Source organism: Volvox carteri (genome assembly GCF_000143455.1).
Source record: "Volvox carteri f. nagariensis unplaced genomic scaffold VOLCAscaffold_15, whole genome shotgun sequence".
NCBI classification, from domain to species: Eukaryota; Viridiplantae; Chlorophyta; class Chlorophyceae; order Chlamydomonadales; family Volvocaceae; genus Volvox; species Volvox carteri.
This window is the reverse complement of record NW_003307558.1, coordinates 1,125,531-1,141,576: the sequence shown is the minus strand read 5'-3', so window position 1 is coordinate 1,141,576 and position 16,046 is coordinate 1,125,531. Positions and strand designations below refer to the sequence as shown.

Genomic DNA, 16,046 nt, shown 5'->3' with positions numbered 1-16,046 from the left:
ACTGTCCCACTGAAAAAGTGAGGGGCTGCAAGGCCCGGAAAAACCGTTATTTTCAGCCTTCGCGAGGGTCGTACCGCAAGGCCCAGGTAGTGCAGGTACTGGGTGTACACGTCATCGTGCATGCCGTACCCGTCCGCCAGGGTAATGGCGGAGTTGTGAGTACCCAGCAGCTGGGCGAAGCAAAGAGGCTGTTTGCGGGACAGCCGCCACTGGTGCGGGTGGGTGTTGGTAGGGGAGGAGGACAGGTGGTTAGGGTGGGGGGCCGGAAAAGGAGAGACATGACAGGCTATGCATCCATTTCTAAGGTGCGGGATTTGAAACGGTGGCATGGCCCTTCTCGCCCTCATGTCCCTCTTGCCACTGTTTGGAGTGCAATGACGCATTGGCGTACAGGTCCTAGCGCTCGCGGATGGCGACTACGTTGACATACCGAGCAATAGACAGCCCCCCGTACACAGCCCTGAGCCCTGAGCCCCGAGCCCACCTCCCTACTCGCCCCCACCTGGTAGTCGACGGCGAATCGCAACCAGGGGTCGATTGCCACAGACCCCCGAGCGCACACCCGGGCACACACGTTGTGGCTATCACACCTGCGGGGGCCCAGACGCAACAGCACACGGCACAGCCCAAAATCACACGGAGGATTACCTCCGTGCTGTTTCGGAGCTAGGGCAATCAGGACACGACAACAGCTTTGGTAAACGAGGGGGAGCGGCTCCGGTCGTGTTCTTCCCTGAGGCTCCGGCTGTCCCGAGCGGAACGGGAGTCGAAGGCCACTTCTCACCGCTCCGTTGCATCGCAGCGGACGCCCTCAGGTACGCCATCGCGTACAACGGGCGACAGAAAGCGGCCTTCACGTGCTTGGAGGCGTTCCAAGAGCTGCAGCTTCGCAGAGGGAGTTTCTCTGTCAAGCCCCCCTTTGATAACCCCGAACGTTGGCCATGATTTGCCGATTATGTTCTGAGAAGATGCTACAAGCTGTGACGTGGACGCGAGGATGAGGATTGTAGCCGGTAGCAGCAGGCTGGGGTGCATGTTCTTGGTTAGTTGGATCGGGAGAGCAGGAGGATCTAGCTCAAATTGCAGGGCGGCGGTAATATATGACCATAGCTCTTGGGAATTCCTTTATTTGGGCTGTTTTTTAATTCGAAACTTTGGAGCCCGGATTGATAGGCTTCTTCGACTTCGTTGTACTGTCCAACGGGACGAAAGCGAATCGACGCGGCGACACAACTGTCGCATCACAGCCCGCATGTTGCTTTATGGCGCCTGAAATATTTTGTTTATCTAATTGCATCTGGTAATCACCTCTCTGCAGGGGACTTTGCGGAAGGAAACGTTTTAATTGCTGGCCACAACTAACTGTTCTTTGGAAAGAGGCCTTGAGACAACTTTTAAGCCCGAGGCAGGCTGCCGACGTAAAAGAGGAATTCCTGCACCCTCCACACACAATCCATTTACTGATGTAAGGCGAGGCGAGTATGAAACGGATCCACTCCTAACAACAGAGGCAACAACTCGAACCACGTCCGTTTTCGGAGTCTCAACGCTCGGCACATAGGGTTGCAGCGGGCAAATGGGCCCTGGGGTCAACTTTTTCCATCTTTAATGTCATTGGCATTTTCGTTATCCCCCGTTATCCCTGCCCTGCAAGCTAACCGGGGATGCAGGCTCGTTGCCGTGAGAGGTGCAGGACCCCACTGCCACCCACTACCCCCCTTTCCTTCGCTTCCATCCGCACCGAACCGCGCGGCCTCGGGATTAAGCGCTTCCCTGCTAGCTGCACTGCTTTTCAGTTGCTGTTTCTCCGTCCCATTGCATTCCGGGCGCCAGCCTCACAGACTCCAGTATCATCATTGAAGGATAGCCGATGGACTGGACCCTTTTTCCAATCCTCCCGTGGCCCTCCTAGACCGGCAATCAGCTAGTCCAATTTCGTGGGCCTCCGCTACCTTCGCCCGTCCTCCTCCTCCGCCTCCTCTTGTGATGGCCCCCTCCCCAGCAAGCGCAGTGCGGTTGTGTCACTCCGTTGCCACATCACAACGGCCCGAGTGGAGAGAGAGGGGAACCGGCTATGAGTGAGATTCCCTGCCTACACTCAGTGAAGCAGGGCGTCCCAGCCCTGCTGCCATGAATGACACATACATGCGCACGCACACATGTGGCGAGTAGTATCAACGCCGATATACCACACACCGTCGCGTTGGTTGCGAGCTGCGTCCATCTGTGTGCGATCATGTGCACCAGAAGCGCAGTGGACATGGAGGACTAAAGAAGTGCACTTAGGTGAAGTTCGGGGCACTCTACAGCCTTCATTATCAGTGGCGTCTCATAAGGCCCGCTTGTTAGTTCCGTCTTGCACAATGGCCCCTTCTTCAGCCATGCAGTGCATTCGACTGCCGGTCGCCAACCAGTGGGGTGGCAGCCACGCATGTGGCAGCGAGGGGTTGCGATTTCCACCTGTCCTCGCACTCTCTTTCCCGCTGCGCGTCCCGGGGGACCACAAACACGACGATATACACACTTATGCATGAGACGGTACTTGTATGCGGGATCATTGAACTGAGTTATGCTGCTGTTCCTTTCAGCTGAGTTGGGAAACACTCAAAGCCAAGCAAACGCGCAGGAGACAGGGCCCGGCCCAGGTTAGAACGAGGTCTAGGAACGAGTCGTTGTGGACACATCCATGCGATACGACAAGGCACGTCCTCCTCCTTTTCCTGCCTAATTCGAGTATGTTCCGCCCTCCTGTCCCCGCGGGCCCCCCCAACCACCCGAAAAGCCCTAACCCTCCCCCAAAACGTCATCACCGCTTCTTTGCCGCAACAGCAGTGGCACCTTGAGCCCCCGGTTGGCCCTTGTGGCCTCCTCCCTGATCCCCATGCCCGGTAACCCGGGTCGCTCGCATGTTCGTAGCCACGTAGTTCTTCCCCGTGGGCCGACCCAGGCTCAGCCGGGTCTCCAGGGCAGGGTCCAGCTTGTTGTCCACAGAGGTTGCAAACTGCGCGGGACTGGGCGGCACGTAGGTGGGCATGCGGCCGCGCAGCTCGTAGGAGTAGTGCATGTCGGAGGTCTGCACGTGCAGCCGGCCGCGAACCACCTTGCCAAACTCGCGGCAGTTGTAGGAGACCTGCAGCGGCGGCTCGGGCTCCGGCTCGCCGGGTCGCGGCATGGGTGGCAGAAGGCCCTTGGAGGGGACGACGTTGAAGACGAGCGGCGTGTCGGAGGGGAAGGAGGCGGTGAAGGGCTGGGGCTCGTTAGAAGAGGAGTAGAGGCGCAGGGGCACGTAGGAGGTGGCGCCCACGGCGGCCTCGATGGTCAGTGTCCCATCCAGGTCGGGCTCCGTGGCCTACAGATGGGGAGGGAGCCGGGGGCGGCGCGGGAGAGAGAACAAGTTGGCGGGGAGGAGTTGGGCGTTCATCGGACAAACTGAAGGAGCACAAGGCAAGCAGTCGCAGGCTAGTTGTGAGCATCGTGCGGGCCACCAGGAGAGCAAAAACAGGACTTGCTTCCCTGTTTCCTGTGGCCTGGCCCTAGCATCGGTTCAGCGGACTGACGCGCGTCCCCATCCCTCCCGGCTTCTCCCCCACCTGCAGCTGCATCTCGAACCTCCATCTCCCCCCCGTGGACTTGTTGATGACCAGCTCCAGGGAGGTGGGGGGCAACATGCGCTGGGGGGCGAAGTAGACCTTGTAGCGCAGGGGGGCGTCAGGGCGGCTGAGTCGTACAGGGTTGGGGCCCACGGGCTCTACCACCAGAGACTGCTCCAGGAAAGCTCTGCATGTATTGGGGTGGGAGCGCGGGAGGAGGAGCGGTGCGGCGGTGGGCGGATGGCGGTGGTATGCCAAGGGTACGCGGGAAGAAGGCAAGGAGAGCTCATTCCCAGGAGGCTATCAGGAAGGCACGAGCCAAGCATGGCGGGTGGGAAGCTGGACAAGCTTGGGAAGTGACCACGCGCAAGGGAGTTATAACGCGCCCAATTATCCTTTGGCCGTGGCTGGTCTGCATGGTCGATACGCCAAGGCAATTGCCCAAACGAGGGGACCTGCTCCTCCTGGGCTTGTCGACCGTATCATTTGCAGTCAACGGATCTTCTTGTCCACTTCTTAGCCCCGCCGTCGAGCTCTCTCAACCCGTCCACTTCCCCCCTCCCGCCACCCCTCCCTCTCCTCACCTGTGCTCCACTGGCAGCACCATCTCGTGGCTGAACTCGTCTTCAGGTCCGACCTTGTTCAGCCCTGTCAACACCACCTCCATGGTCTCCTCAATGCGGGACCGGGCCTTGCATTTGTACCTGAAGGGGGAAACAGAGAGGCGGGAGGTCAGCGAAGGTCATTTCACCGCTGTTTGCTGAGGATGCGGAGGATGCGCTAACAAACAAGAACACCACCCTGGGGAATAAGTCGCACATGCGCGACCAGGAGCCACTATCACCGGCACTACATCACGAGTTACCTCTTCCATCCCACCCCAGCAACGCAGAAGCACTCCTCCCATCAACCCAAACTGATAATCGTTTTGGGTTGATCGTTTTCTAATCACGATAACATCCACAAGCCAACCAACCCCCTCTCAGGGACTGTCCTAACACTCAGCACCAGCCCCCTAAAACAACACTTTTCCCTCCCTTTCCCTTCCCTCACGCCACATGGCCCCCACCTGAACACGACACCGCTGAGGCTGGCCTCCGTGAGCGCCCGCACCGGGAAGCGCCACACCAGGGTGTTGAGGCTGTAGCTGCTGCCCTCCACCGCAACGAGGACCTCGCAGGAACACGTCTTTAGTGCTGCAGGAGTGTATCGCAGCGGCACATGCAGCAAGCCGTACGGCTGTACAGTCCATTCCTGCACTGTCAACGCGCCACTGGCGCCGCCGCTGCGCAGTGGGCCGTTTCCAAGCGCGAGGGCGGCCGTAGCGGCGTGCCCGCCGCTGCCCCCGCCGGGCCCTGGCCCCACCCCACCGTGGACGCTGTTCGAGGAGCTGTTCGAAGAGATGACTCCCGTAAGCGCCTTGGACGAGCTGGCGCCGTTGTAGGGCCCAAGACGCAGCAGCTCAAATACTCCCGGCGGCTCGTCGGTCCGCAGCTGCACGCTGACGGAGGCTGCTTCCGGGAAGGGGTTCTTCCACGTGACTATGACCTGGCCCTGGGCCCCCAGCATGGTGGACATGTGGGTGGCTTCCATGACGGTGGGGAGCTCGCCACGGCCACGGACCTGGGAAGCAGTGGGGCCGGGGGAGTGTGCGGCAGAAGGTGTTGAGTGAAACCTAAGGCCTGACAGAGACCAGGCCTGACAGCGTGGACAGCCGTAGAGGCAGGAAACGGGGCGGACGGAGAAGGGGAGGGAACCGCTCACGGGCCCATGGCCCATGGCCCGGCGCGGGCCCATTACGCAGCGTTTGGAAGCCGCAACGGGAGTGCTGATACGAGGGAGTTTGGAGGCAGTTCCCAATAGTATAGGCCCACGGGTCAGCCAGGGTACGGCCCCTGTGTACGCTGCCGGCAAAACTTACATTGTATTCCCACGTCCCTACGATGTCCCCATCCACCGTGATGGTTGCCTCCTCATCATGATCCAAGGTACTGGGGCAGTACTCAACCATGAGCTCAGCAGTGCCGTACGCGGAGAGCGCAACCTGTCCGGGTGGGTGGGTTGGGCAAGGGAGGTATGTCCGGGAGCGTTGCCCTGTTACCAAGTGTCGTCGGACATGTGCGTCTCCATCGACACTGGTTTTTCCTGTGCTCCTTTTCAAAGACAATCAAAGACAATCGGCTACTCATGGACCAGGTAATGCTTATTTCGCGTGTCAGGTGAAGGGCAGGATACGATTTCTTGGTTGGTGGCGATATTGGTGATGCAATTCCTGCTTGGTGGCGGGCATGGTCATGGTCATGGCCACTGAGGAGGCCCTTATGATGCACTCAGATAGCTACGGCGCCGCACAACAACGTACTATCACTCCCAAACCCGAATCCCCCACTCGGCCCCCACTTCCCAGACCCCCCTCCCTCACTCCCCGTCCTTACCCCCCAACCCAGGTGGAAGTCCCTCTCCCTACCCCGTCACCAGCTAGCGGGCCCCACCCGTTGGTCTTATCTGGATCTGTCCTCCTTCTCAAATCCCCAGTTACCCTCAGCCCTGACCCACCATGCTTGGCAGCACCGCGAAGTTCCTGGGGTTGCTGCTCGTGGCGGACAGCACCACCGCCACATCCAGTGGGTTCTCAATCACCAGCGGAGACCTGCCGGAGCGCCCCAGCTCCGCAGTCATGTCGGGCAGCTGCTCCGGCTCTGCGGGGTCGGCAACCATGTTGATCAGGTACCGGAACTCCCCCACGTCGTCGTTGACCAGCACCACGCTGCCGCTGGAGGAGCCGGGCACCAGCGGCGCGAAGAAGAACTCAAAGGTGACGGGTTCCTGGGTGCCGGGTAGAGCCACTACAGCAGGTCCGCATAGCGCCACATCGCTGTATCGCACCGCCAGCTCCATGTCCTTGCGCAGGGGGTTGCTCATGGTGACACACACCACCACGGCGGTGCGGACGGCGGCGCGGACGTCAATGGTGCCCACCTCGGGCGGCTCCGAGGCGCGGACCTCGAGTGTGTACCTGGGTAGGCAAGGGAAGGGGGAAAAAGGGGAACGGGGAAAGGGCAGGGAGAGGAAAGCCCCAGTGAGGCGGTGGGAAATGAAGGGCCGCGTGGAGAGTGCATAGGGGATAGAGAGTGGGGAGCGCAAAGGTGACAAGGTGCGAAGGGGTTAAGGAGAGGGTGAGGCTGAGTGTGCGTGTAGCGGTTGTTGCGTCTGGATTGGGGGGTGGCCCGCCAGGTATGGACATGTATAGCCAGGCGTGTTATCGGTTTTTGGAATGAGGTAGTACCGAGCCGGGGTCCCTTGCCCAAGCAACTCTACGCCGGAAGGTCCTCTAGGCGTTGGGGGGGAACTCGCAGATGGCTGGGTATGCGGAGAAAAAGAGATAAAGAGAAAGAGAGGGAGAGGGACAGAGAAAAAAAACATGTGCCAGACGGGCGGGGGTGGCAGGCTGGCGGTTCGTCCCATTCCATTCCCGCACCCGCGGGGATGCATCCCGGTGCAAGTCCGTCCGTAGGTACACGACTACGTACCAGCAGTACTGCCCATCAGCGGTAGTGAAGGTGATGATGCCGTTGTAGGTGCCGCTGCGCTGCGGACATGCGGTGATCTTGTACTGCGTGGCAAGTCCTGGCGGCACCTTGACTTGGGGCACTCCCACCATGAAGTCCAGGTCGCACATCACCTTGTACTCCGTCGAACTTCCGATGATGTTGGGCACGTTGAACTGCTTGGTGGCGGGCTTGCGGGCCTGCGGATGGCAGTGCCGCAGGACAGGGCAGGGCAGGGCGGCGCTATCAGCTCTCATAGCTCACAGGGAAGTGCGGCTCTCTGCATTCCCTTGGCCCAAGCAAAGAGGCCCAAACTGGCAATGCCCGACACATGCATGTATTTCCCATGCGTGTGCACGTCGCTGCACAACCCTGTAGCCCGTGGTCAAGCCATTGTCCTAACTTAATCTCCGCAGCCTGTCCCCATCCAATCCACTCACTAGGTGCCCGCACACTCTACCTGGCACTCAATGACGATCTGCCCCTCTGCCAGCGGCTCTGAAGCCCGACCCAGCAGTGTGTATGTGTTGCGCTCCCCGGTGGCATTAATGGCCAGCTCCAAACTGCCTTTGATGTCACCTGGAAAAGAGACAGACCCCAGGGATGGGGAAGGACAATACCAAACAGAAGAGTTATGTCCAATGAAGCGCACCAAGAATGGGTACGGCAGTGCTAAGGTGGGTTCCATGCGCCTGTCAGGGCGTGCAGGTGCCGTCGACTTGCCCTGAAGACACACCCCTTGCAGGGTGTCTCTCTGACAGTGTGTTGCAAGGAGAGGCTCGGGCGCCTTCCACATCTGCAAGTCGGCGGCAACTGCGGAGAGTAGCAGCCGCACTCTACGTTCCCCACCAGCCAGCAATCTTAGTGCAACTCCACTCCGGTTCCCATCTACGCCGCCCACCACCGAGTCTTCGGTCCGTGTTACGGGGTGTGCGGGTCTCGAAGGATATCCCGCATGGTACTGCCTTCCTACCCGCCCTCCCCCCCCAAAGCATCTGCTCCCTCACCCGGTAATAGCGGCTTGAACTGCAGCGGGTACATGACGGTGCAGCCCGCAGGCACGATCATCTCCCGGGGTCCACTCCAGATGGCACCATTGATAGTGGCGGACACCGTCATGCTGGTCTCGCCCGTGTTGACCAGTGGAATGTCCTTTACGTGAGGGAGGGAGGAGGGACGGCCGGAGGGAGGGCCGGAAGGGGATTGGGACATGAACAAGGCAAACAGGGCGTCGGACATCGACTGCGTGGGGCGGGCATGTATATGCAGCAAGCTCAGCCCTAAGACCCGTGGATGGCGGGGAAAAAAGTAGGAGTTGGGTCCAAATGGCTTCGGGTCAACAGCTGCAGCTGCAACGGCTCAATCCAACTGTCCAGCCACCCAAGCGCTTTACACCCTCTCCACCTCACACGCCGGCGCGGCTTGCCTGGGTGATGGGTTGCCGAGCGGATGTGCTGAACTCCAATACGAAGTTTTGCGTCATGGTTTGGGCCGTAAGCTCCACGTCGATGACTCGCACGTCCAGCGCCGAGGTGAGCATGATGCGAGTGGGGTAAATGCCGGTGCCGATGGGGGAAAGGTGTAAGCGCAGCGTGTTGGGTTCCGGAGGCGGCATTGCATTGGGGGTGCGCTGCTGGCCCCCGGAACGAGAGGAATTGGCGCCACCACCGCCGGAGTTACCATTAGCGCCCCCAGAGGCGGCGCTCTGTACCGCGCCGCCAGGGCCGTTGGGTGGCGAGGTGGGGAGCGGCTCCGTGGCGTAGACGAGGAGGGAGCGAGCGGAGAGCGAGATGTGCGATGGGGCGCTCATCAGGCTGTTGGTTTGGGTCACCAGGTACGCGATCTCGTCTGGCGGGGTGGGGCCGATAAGGGAATAAAGAACAGATTGTGGCAGCGTCGGCCAACGTGCAGAGGCAGGATACAGGAAGATAAGCTTAACGGCGGGATGATGAAGGAGGCGGGGTCGGACTGCGCTTCACACCGGTGAAATTTCCCCCGCTTCTTCCTTTTCCCCTCGCCCATGACTTACTTCCTTTGAAGGGGTCCTGCTTCAGGAGCGACAGTTGCTCCTTGTCCTTGGCCAGGGGGTGCTTCTCCTGTGGACGGACACGCGATGGAGCACGGAGATGAGCCTCGGAGGAATACGCCTCACACCTCAGTAGTAAGTGACACGGAACGGAGATGAGAAACGCAGGGCGTAGGGACCTCGAAAGAGGACTGTCACGTCCAGGCACCTCCTCTTTCCTCCTTTCCCCCACACCCCAGTTGCAAAACCCCGCGCGAGGAGGGCTTCGTGCGTGTCAGTGCACGGGGTACGGGGTACGGAGGGCACGGCAGCCAAGGTCAATCGCGGTCCCAATACTTCGTTCATGCACACGCGCATGTGACACGCACACCACTTCACATACTCCAAGCGGGTCAAATTGCAATCCCCACACAACCCACCACCGTACTCGCACTTCTCTGGGTCCCCCCCTCCCTGGGCGCCCTCATCCGAACCTGGAAGGCCCTCTTGGCCGCCTCCAGTGCCGAGTTCTGGAAGGGCAGCAGCAGGTCATACACCTGCTGCGGGGCCTCCAGAGGCACATTGCCCTGGCAGGAAAGGGCGGATCCGGGTCATGTGATGGTGTCATTGATGGTGTCATGGGGCAACGGGGTGACATGGATGGGGTGAAAACTTCGGAGGCAAGTGAGGCCATCAAGGGAGAAGTGATGGGGCCCATGGTGACAAGTAGCAGCACCAACAAGCAGCAGATAACAGGCTCTAGGATCATCTTTCCCATGCGTCAACACAACTTGTTGCACGGTAACATGCCACTAGCGCTACCCCGTACCTCCTCGAAGCCCTCCCTGCCAACAGGCCACCCTCGCCTAACGCCCGGTGCCCGAGGCCCCCCAAATCTCCGCCTCCGCCGCACGGCCCAATCGCCAGGCCCTACCGTTTTTGGCCGTGCCTCTATGCCTCCATGCCCCCATCCACCTACCTTGACCTGCATCATTGGAGAGGGCAGCCCCGGCTCCCCCACCAGCTCGTAGCAGAACTCGCCCTGTTCCTTGTCGCGGAACAGCACCGTGCAGTAGGCGGCGGTCATGGTGAAGGGCAGGAAGAAGCCCTTGATGCGCTCAGAGGCATTCTGCTTGAGCCGCAGCCGGTTACGATCCAGACCAAAAGCATCTGGCCACAGCCTGCCCCACTTGGCCGCAACCTCCTCGGCCGTGGGGAGCTCTGGGGCGACGCAGGGACGGTGCGGAGGTAGGGTTGGGGTAATGAGGGGGCCGTGGGTGAGGGCAAGGAAGCAGCAGCCGGAAGTGTTCTAGCGTCCAGATGGGAAACGTAACCAGAGCTTTCGGCCCGCCCCTCCTTCCCAACTGCCCGTTCGGCCCCCATGGTTCCTCCACACTCACCGAACTGCTGGGCCTTGCGGCCGCTGCGCTTGCTGGTGGCCCGGCTGCGGGCGGCTGACCCGGGGCCGACTTTTGCGGCGGCGGGGTCCTCCTCCTTCTTGGGAAGCGGCTCCGCAGGCTCATGCAGAATCTGGATGGTGAAGTCACCATCTGCGAAACCGTACGAACAGATCCTTACATCCAAATCAGGAGCAGGCGCACCGTATTTCAGCTCAGCTGGGCGTCCGTTTCCGGGTGACAAGAGCGGCCGTGTAGGGTGAGGGTGCGAGTGCGGCGCCCTCATAGCCCATGTAGATCAGCTATAGTGCCCAAATATGTCGGCACTTTGGTACGCTTGTTGAGTGCCGCCGCCGCCAGCAGGCATACATTTCCGTGCAACGACAAATCATATAAGGGGGTACGTGCCCTAAGTCCAACCCCCTAAGTCTTACGACACACGGCAGCACAGTACATGGTGCAAACATCATCGCGCGTTCTCCCCCCATCATTCTCACCATTCTCATCACCACCACCACCACCACTCAGCCCACACCCGTACGCACCCGCCGGAAAGGGGTTAGTGACGGTGAACTCGAACACCTGCAGCTCGTACAGCGGGCCCTCGGTCCGCACACGCTTCAGCGGCGCCCGCGTGTTGACCTTGCAGGCCAGCTGGAAAACCAGGGTGGCGGCATGCACTCCTCCTTCGCGCTTGCTCATTAGCACCAGCCGGGAGGCCTGAGGCCAGGACGGGGGGGGTCGCGGGGAGGAAAGTGTGCAGTGCGTGAGGCCAGGGAGCTGATAGGAGTCGTCGCGCATTTGCCAGAGGGTTAGGTAGGCTGGCCCAGGTGATACTGCCTTGCCGACTTGGTGAAGCAAAAATATTGGTTTTGGCAAACAAAAGTGTCGTTTACAGACGAGGCCTTTCAGCAATGGGCGTTGTGCGGTAGTGGTGTACAGGTTCCTCTGGGTGCTGGGTTGTCGTAGTCCGGAGTCTGTCTGTTCCCGTGGAGTTGGGTCAGAGCAGGTGTCTCTGGTTGGCCGCTTCTGGTTACGATGGGCTTTCTAGCAGGCCAGCGACTTTGGATCTGTGTGGTTGGTGCCTCTACTTTCCTTTCCCCCCCTTCCTCCCCTGGCAATCTTTATTGGAGGTTAGTACGGGTTTAAGGATTTAAGGTAGTAGTCAGTCTCTTGAAGCTGAGAGGTATATTCGCGCGGGCAAGTAGCCAGGCGAAGAAGCAGGAACCCGCGCGAGGAAGTAACGACTCGCTGAGTGAGGCCGTACGATGTGTACAGCATTGAGCGAGTACGAGACGTTGTCCCAACTGTTTTCCTCTTCTCAGTTTGCACTTCCCGGCTTGATGAGGGGCCTAATTGTGGAAGATACTCGTATGGTCCGCAATTTGTGGGACCTGCTGCCGGACTCGGATTAAACCGCAGCATTGCCGATAACCCTAAGTCGACCCAGGTCGCTTCCGGGGATTGAGCCGAGCCTGCTTTCCCCGTGCTGCCGAAACGGCGCGTCAGGCCGCGCATCGTTCGTTGGGGTGGGGTTCCCGCTTATTGTAATAAGGCTCTCTCTACCTGAGACAGTGTGTTGGTGGGCGTGCATTGGATCATGAGCTTGGCAGCGGCCTTGGGTTCAATCCGCAGCGATGACGACTCTATGGAGAAGTCGCGGTGGCCCTCCAGGCGCGCCGAGTAGCTAATGGCCTTCTTGCTGGGGTTGGTCAGCTCCAGCTCCTTGCACTGCGGGGAGCAGGAGGCCCCAGGGGAATCCGGAGGCTATGTTGGGGAGAGAAGAGAGCAGGCGGGGCGTTGCGGGGCCACGGCAAGCGACAAGTGCATGTGTCTTCTTCCAAAATGGAGGGCTGCCCCGCTCCGCAGCTTCAACGAGTAGGTGTTCTGTAGCGCGTGCATAGTGCGATTCCGAGGATACTAGGAAGGGTAAGAGAGCGCTTAGTAACCAATCCACTTTCCCATGCAAGCCCACGGCACAGCCCAAACAACTCCCCCCTTAGGGCCTTAAACAGCTAGCAGGCTTTAGACACACGTAGAAAGGACGACGCGTCACCCACACCGCTGCTTGTCGCCGGGCCGTGAAACACTACTCCCCACCTACCTGCGTCTCTCCGAGTTTGCACGCAAAGTCGATGCAGGACCGCGGCACGAATTGCGGCAGCGTATGATGCAAATACAGCACGAAGACCATCATGTCGTGCGGATTGGGGTTCACGATCTCGTCCACCGTGATATCGTACGGTAAGCCTAGGTCCTGGACATCAGCGAAACGGGACGGCACAACGGGTTGAAGGGGCATGTCCTCTCTCCAGGGCCGGAACGCAACGCTCATGCAAAATCCTGTGACCTGAAGCTTGCAACCTGCATGGGCGCATGTACCGGTAATGGACCCTTCCACCGTCCCGCCAGGTGCAAAGCGTACGCGGGTTTTAGCTCTTAAGCTCTCCCCTCCTTCATGTACAATCCTCAACAATCCTTTCCCCTTCCATTCGCCGCTGGGCCCCTTGCCTTGCCTGAGTCCCGCTGCCCCTTCTTTCCTAACCTCCCTCTCCAGCCCCTCTCCTCACCGTCATAATCTTGAGCACCATTTCAGCATTCTCCCGCTTGTCCTGATCGTCACGGCAGTCCAGACGCAGCGTCTTCTTCTTCTTCTCCAACCCCGGCCAGTAGCCGGATAACAGCGCGAACAACACGCTGGCGTCGGCCAGGTCTGCCAGCGGAAGCGGGTTCCGGAGCCGCGGGTGGGAGAAAGGGAGAGGGCGTAAGGGAAATGGAAGGAAAGCAGGGTTCAGGTTGGCATCGGACGTAAAGATAGCCAAGCCACAGACAATGCATATGAAGTCTCTTGGAACAAGGCTGTGGGAGTGGGCATCCCTCGTTCTCTCGCTACAGCTAGGGCGGCAGTTCCCGGCGTTACCGCCGGCATCACCAGGCCCGCACCTGAATCGAAGTTGGTGATCCTGGGGAACTTGGGTCCAAACTCCCGGGTGCAGTGGGCCGACATCCAGGCCAGAAGAGCCGACTCGGCCACGCTGTAAAAGTTGGAACCAATGATGGACGAGTCGGGGGGGAGCTCAAGATTCTCAGAGCCTGGGGGAGAAGGGACGAGCAAGGCCGGCAAGGAGGTACAGTAACAGGGTGGTCAACTTAACTTTATGGCTTCAATGCTGGGAATGGGTGAAACCCTGAATAGGGTGTACAGGGGGACACGGGGTTAAAAGTCCACAACAAAATTGTGCAAGGGTTGCGCCTTAGTACTACTGTGCAGAGGCGTGTCTCTGGCCGGGAGTCAGTTTTGCACAGTTTGGCTTCGGCCCTTACAATGTGCGGTATTGATACGCCTACGATGCTTTTGGATCGACAGCGGCAAACATAATCCATGCTGTGCAGAAAGAAGGTTATTGCGGTGAGGTGGGGCCCTCGCCGGGTGACCGGGTAGGGCCTCAGCCTACCGGATCCTACAACAGCACCCACTGCGCACAGCGCCGTGTTGGGGCCAGGTCGCATCCTCCTCCCCAACCCGTCCGCTAGCTCCTCACAGCACGAACTACTCCATTTTTGTGAGCTCCTGTCCACTCCCAGCACCCAAACCTCCCTTTCCGCCCTGCATTTCCTATCCTCTCCCTCAAACTCGCGCCCCCACTGACCCGGTAAGTTACAACCGCAACCGTACCTGGGAGCGTACGCAGGCTCTTTAGCGTCACCCTGCCCAACACGAAGACCTTGAAGATCTGCAGCACCATGGAGTTCCAGGCCTGAGCCGATACGGTGGCGAAGTTCATCTCCACCTCGCTCCACATCTCCAACGCCTCCAATTCCTCGGCGTTGTCGGTGGCGGCGGTGCTGCGCTCGTTCATCACCCTAGAACACATAGGGCCAATCAAGTGGCGATGCAGCAGCGCCAACGAGGTGAGGGTAATGACAGGCTGAGGCAAAGGTACCAAATAAGGGGCTTTTCGGCATGGGTGGCGGACTCGACAAAGGAGGCACGCAGATAGCATCAGGCTTGGGCATCGGTGACAAGTATGGTGTCCCACATTACTCTGCGTCGCAGGCAGGCATACACTTATCATCGCGTTGGTCGAGAATGGGCGGCCCTGGCAGAACCTGCTTGGGTTACTTTCTTTCATAATCCCCAGATTGGGCTTTTACTAGCTGGCTAGCTTGATACGCCCGCCTGCGTGCCTGCTTGTTTGCCTCACCTGCAGAAGTCTTCATACTCGAGCAGCATCTCTGGCTTGACGGCGTTAAGCAAGCATCCGTGAGACTTGAGGAACACTAGCACAGCGTCGTACTGCAGCAGCAGCTGCCGTACCGCCTCCTTCCGGTTGTTGTTCAACTTGAAGATCTGCATGGTAGAGGCCATGAGTTAGAATCATGTCATAAAGATGTATGGTTAAGCGTTAGAAGGAAGCTTCGTTGTCTAAAAGCGTAGACGTGCGGGACGGGGATTGAGGTCGGTGGCTGTGGTGCTGCTCCTCTTACCAGTGGAGGGATTGTGGCGGCTGCCGCTGCATACAAACACACTCCAAGTTGCAAGCTTGCAACCGCGACCTTCAAACTTGTCTACAAAGCTTGGAGATCCATACCAAGCCACTGGCACAACTCTTCCGCAATCCCCTCATCATCCGCTTCCCACTCGCGCGACACCGCCCCACTTCAACCCACCCTCGTCGATTCCATTCTCCATACCCAACCCTTCCTTGCCCCCCCGAGGTTTCGCTCCCCAAAGCCTCACCCACCTTGCCCGGCACCGACTTTCCACTGAGCATCTCCACAATCTCCAGGAGCAACTTGCCGCGGCTGACCATCATCTGCTGGCCCAGGTTATCGAATGGCCCTCGTGTAGTGGTGGCGTTGAGGTAGCGTGCCACACCGCGGCAGGGCACCTCGGGTCCCAGGCACATGGGCGGCGCCGGCAGCACGTACGCCGCCTCCTCCAGGAACACCGGCATCCCCGGCTCGTGGCTAAACACCAGCTGGCTCTTGTTGACGGCCATGAAGGCACCGTGCGTGAGCAGGGAGTTGTCGGTGGTGCCGGTGACTGACATGGAGAAGCGCTTGCCGTCCTCGTCCATGAAGTCGATGTTGGCGGTGAAGGACATGGGCTTGGGGGACATGAACGACACCACCACAGGAAGCCGGTCCTTGGCAAGACCTGGGGACGGGATGGGTAGCGTTAGGGTTGGGAGCAGGAAGAAAGAAAGCAACCGCCCAGCCCCCCTTTGTCGTGGTCTTCGAACCAGTGTGGCTATCTTAAATGGCAGGATTATTCATGAGAAAATTCTGTTACTTTTGCTAAATTTTCCTTAGAACTTTGAGGCCATTCTATAAGTATTAGAAAGGTTAAGTGACCACAGATATCTCACCTCCGAGCTATTTCATGGGTACAATGCACGTATGTGGAATGAAACTCCGACCGTGGACTTTTCATCAGAGGAATTTGAGTCAAAATTTTCCATTTTTACCATTTTTTCTCGACTGACGAAATCGTGCCAATCAG

General features: G+C 59.3%; 1 protein-coding gene across 1 annotated transcript in view; it reads right to left on the bottom strand.

Moving 5' to 3' along the window:
• The window catches only part of fap47 (uncharacterized protein), a gene marked incomplete at both ends in the record, with an annotated part of 34,493 nt that overhangs the window by 6,723 nt on the left and 11,724 nt on the right, over window positions 1-16,046 (bottom strand). Inside the window, 26 exons of the mRNA XM_002949600.1 lie at window positions 75-209; window positions 503-590; window positions 785-978; window positions 2,197-2,224; window positions 2,811-3,349; window positions 3,591-3,777; window positions 4,175-4,294; window positions 4,660-5,213; window positions 5,512-5,634; window positions 6,147-6,606; window positions 7,121-7,338; window positions 7,599-7,717; window positions 8,146-8,290; window positions 8,550-8,986; window positions 9,168-9,234; window positions 9,638-9,730; window positions 10,123-10,364; window positions 10,544-10,759; window positions 11,086-11,260; window positions 12,107-12,271; window positions 12,645-12,797; window positions 13,111-13,253; window positions 13,484-13,633; window positions 14,217-14,404; window positions 14,746-14,891; window positions 15,286-15,701. Coding sequence (XP_002949646.1) covers window positions 75-209; window positions 503-590; window positions 785-978; window positions 2,197-2,224; window positions 2,811-3,349; window positions 3,591-3,777; window positions 4,175-4,294; window positions 4,660-5,213; window positions 5,512-5,634; window positions 6,147-6,606; window positions 7,121-7,338; window positions 7,599-7,717; window positions 8,146-8,290; window positions 8,550-8,986; window positions 9,168-9,234; window positions 9,638-9,730; window positions 10,123-10,364; window positions 10,544-10,759; window positions 11,086-11,260; window positions 12,107-12,271; window positions 12,645-12,797; window positions 13,111-13,253; window positions 13,484-13,633; window positions 14,217-14,404; window positions 14,746-14,891; window positions 15,286-15,701 — 5,501 coding nt within the window. The remainder of the gene's footprint in view (window positions 1-74; window positions 210-502; window positions 591-784; window positions 979-2,196; window positions 2,225-2,810; window positions 3,350-3,590; window positions 3,778-4,174; window positions 4,295-4,659; window positions 5,214-5,511; window positions 5,635-6,146; window positions 6,607-7,120; window positions 7,339-7,598; window positions 7,718-8,145; window positions 8,291-8,549; window positions 8,987-9,167; window positions 9,235-9,637; window positions 9,731-10,122; window positions 10,365-10,543; window positions 10,760-11,085; window positions 11,261-12,106; window positions 12,272-12,644; window positions 12,798-13,110; window positions 13,254-13,483; window positions 13,634-14,216; window positions 14,405-14,745; window positions 14,892-15,285; window positions 15,702-16,046) is intronic.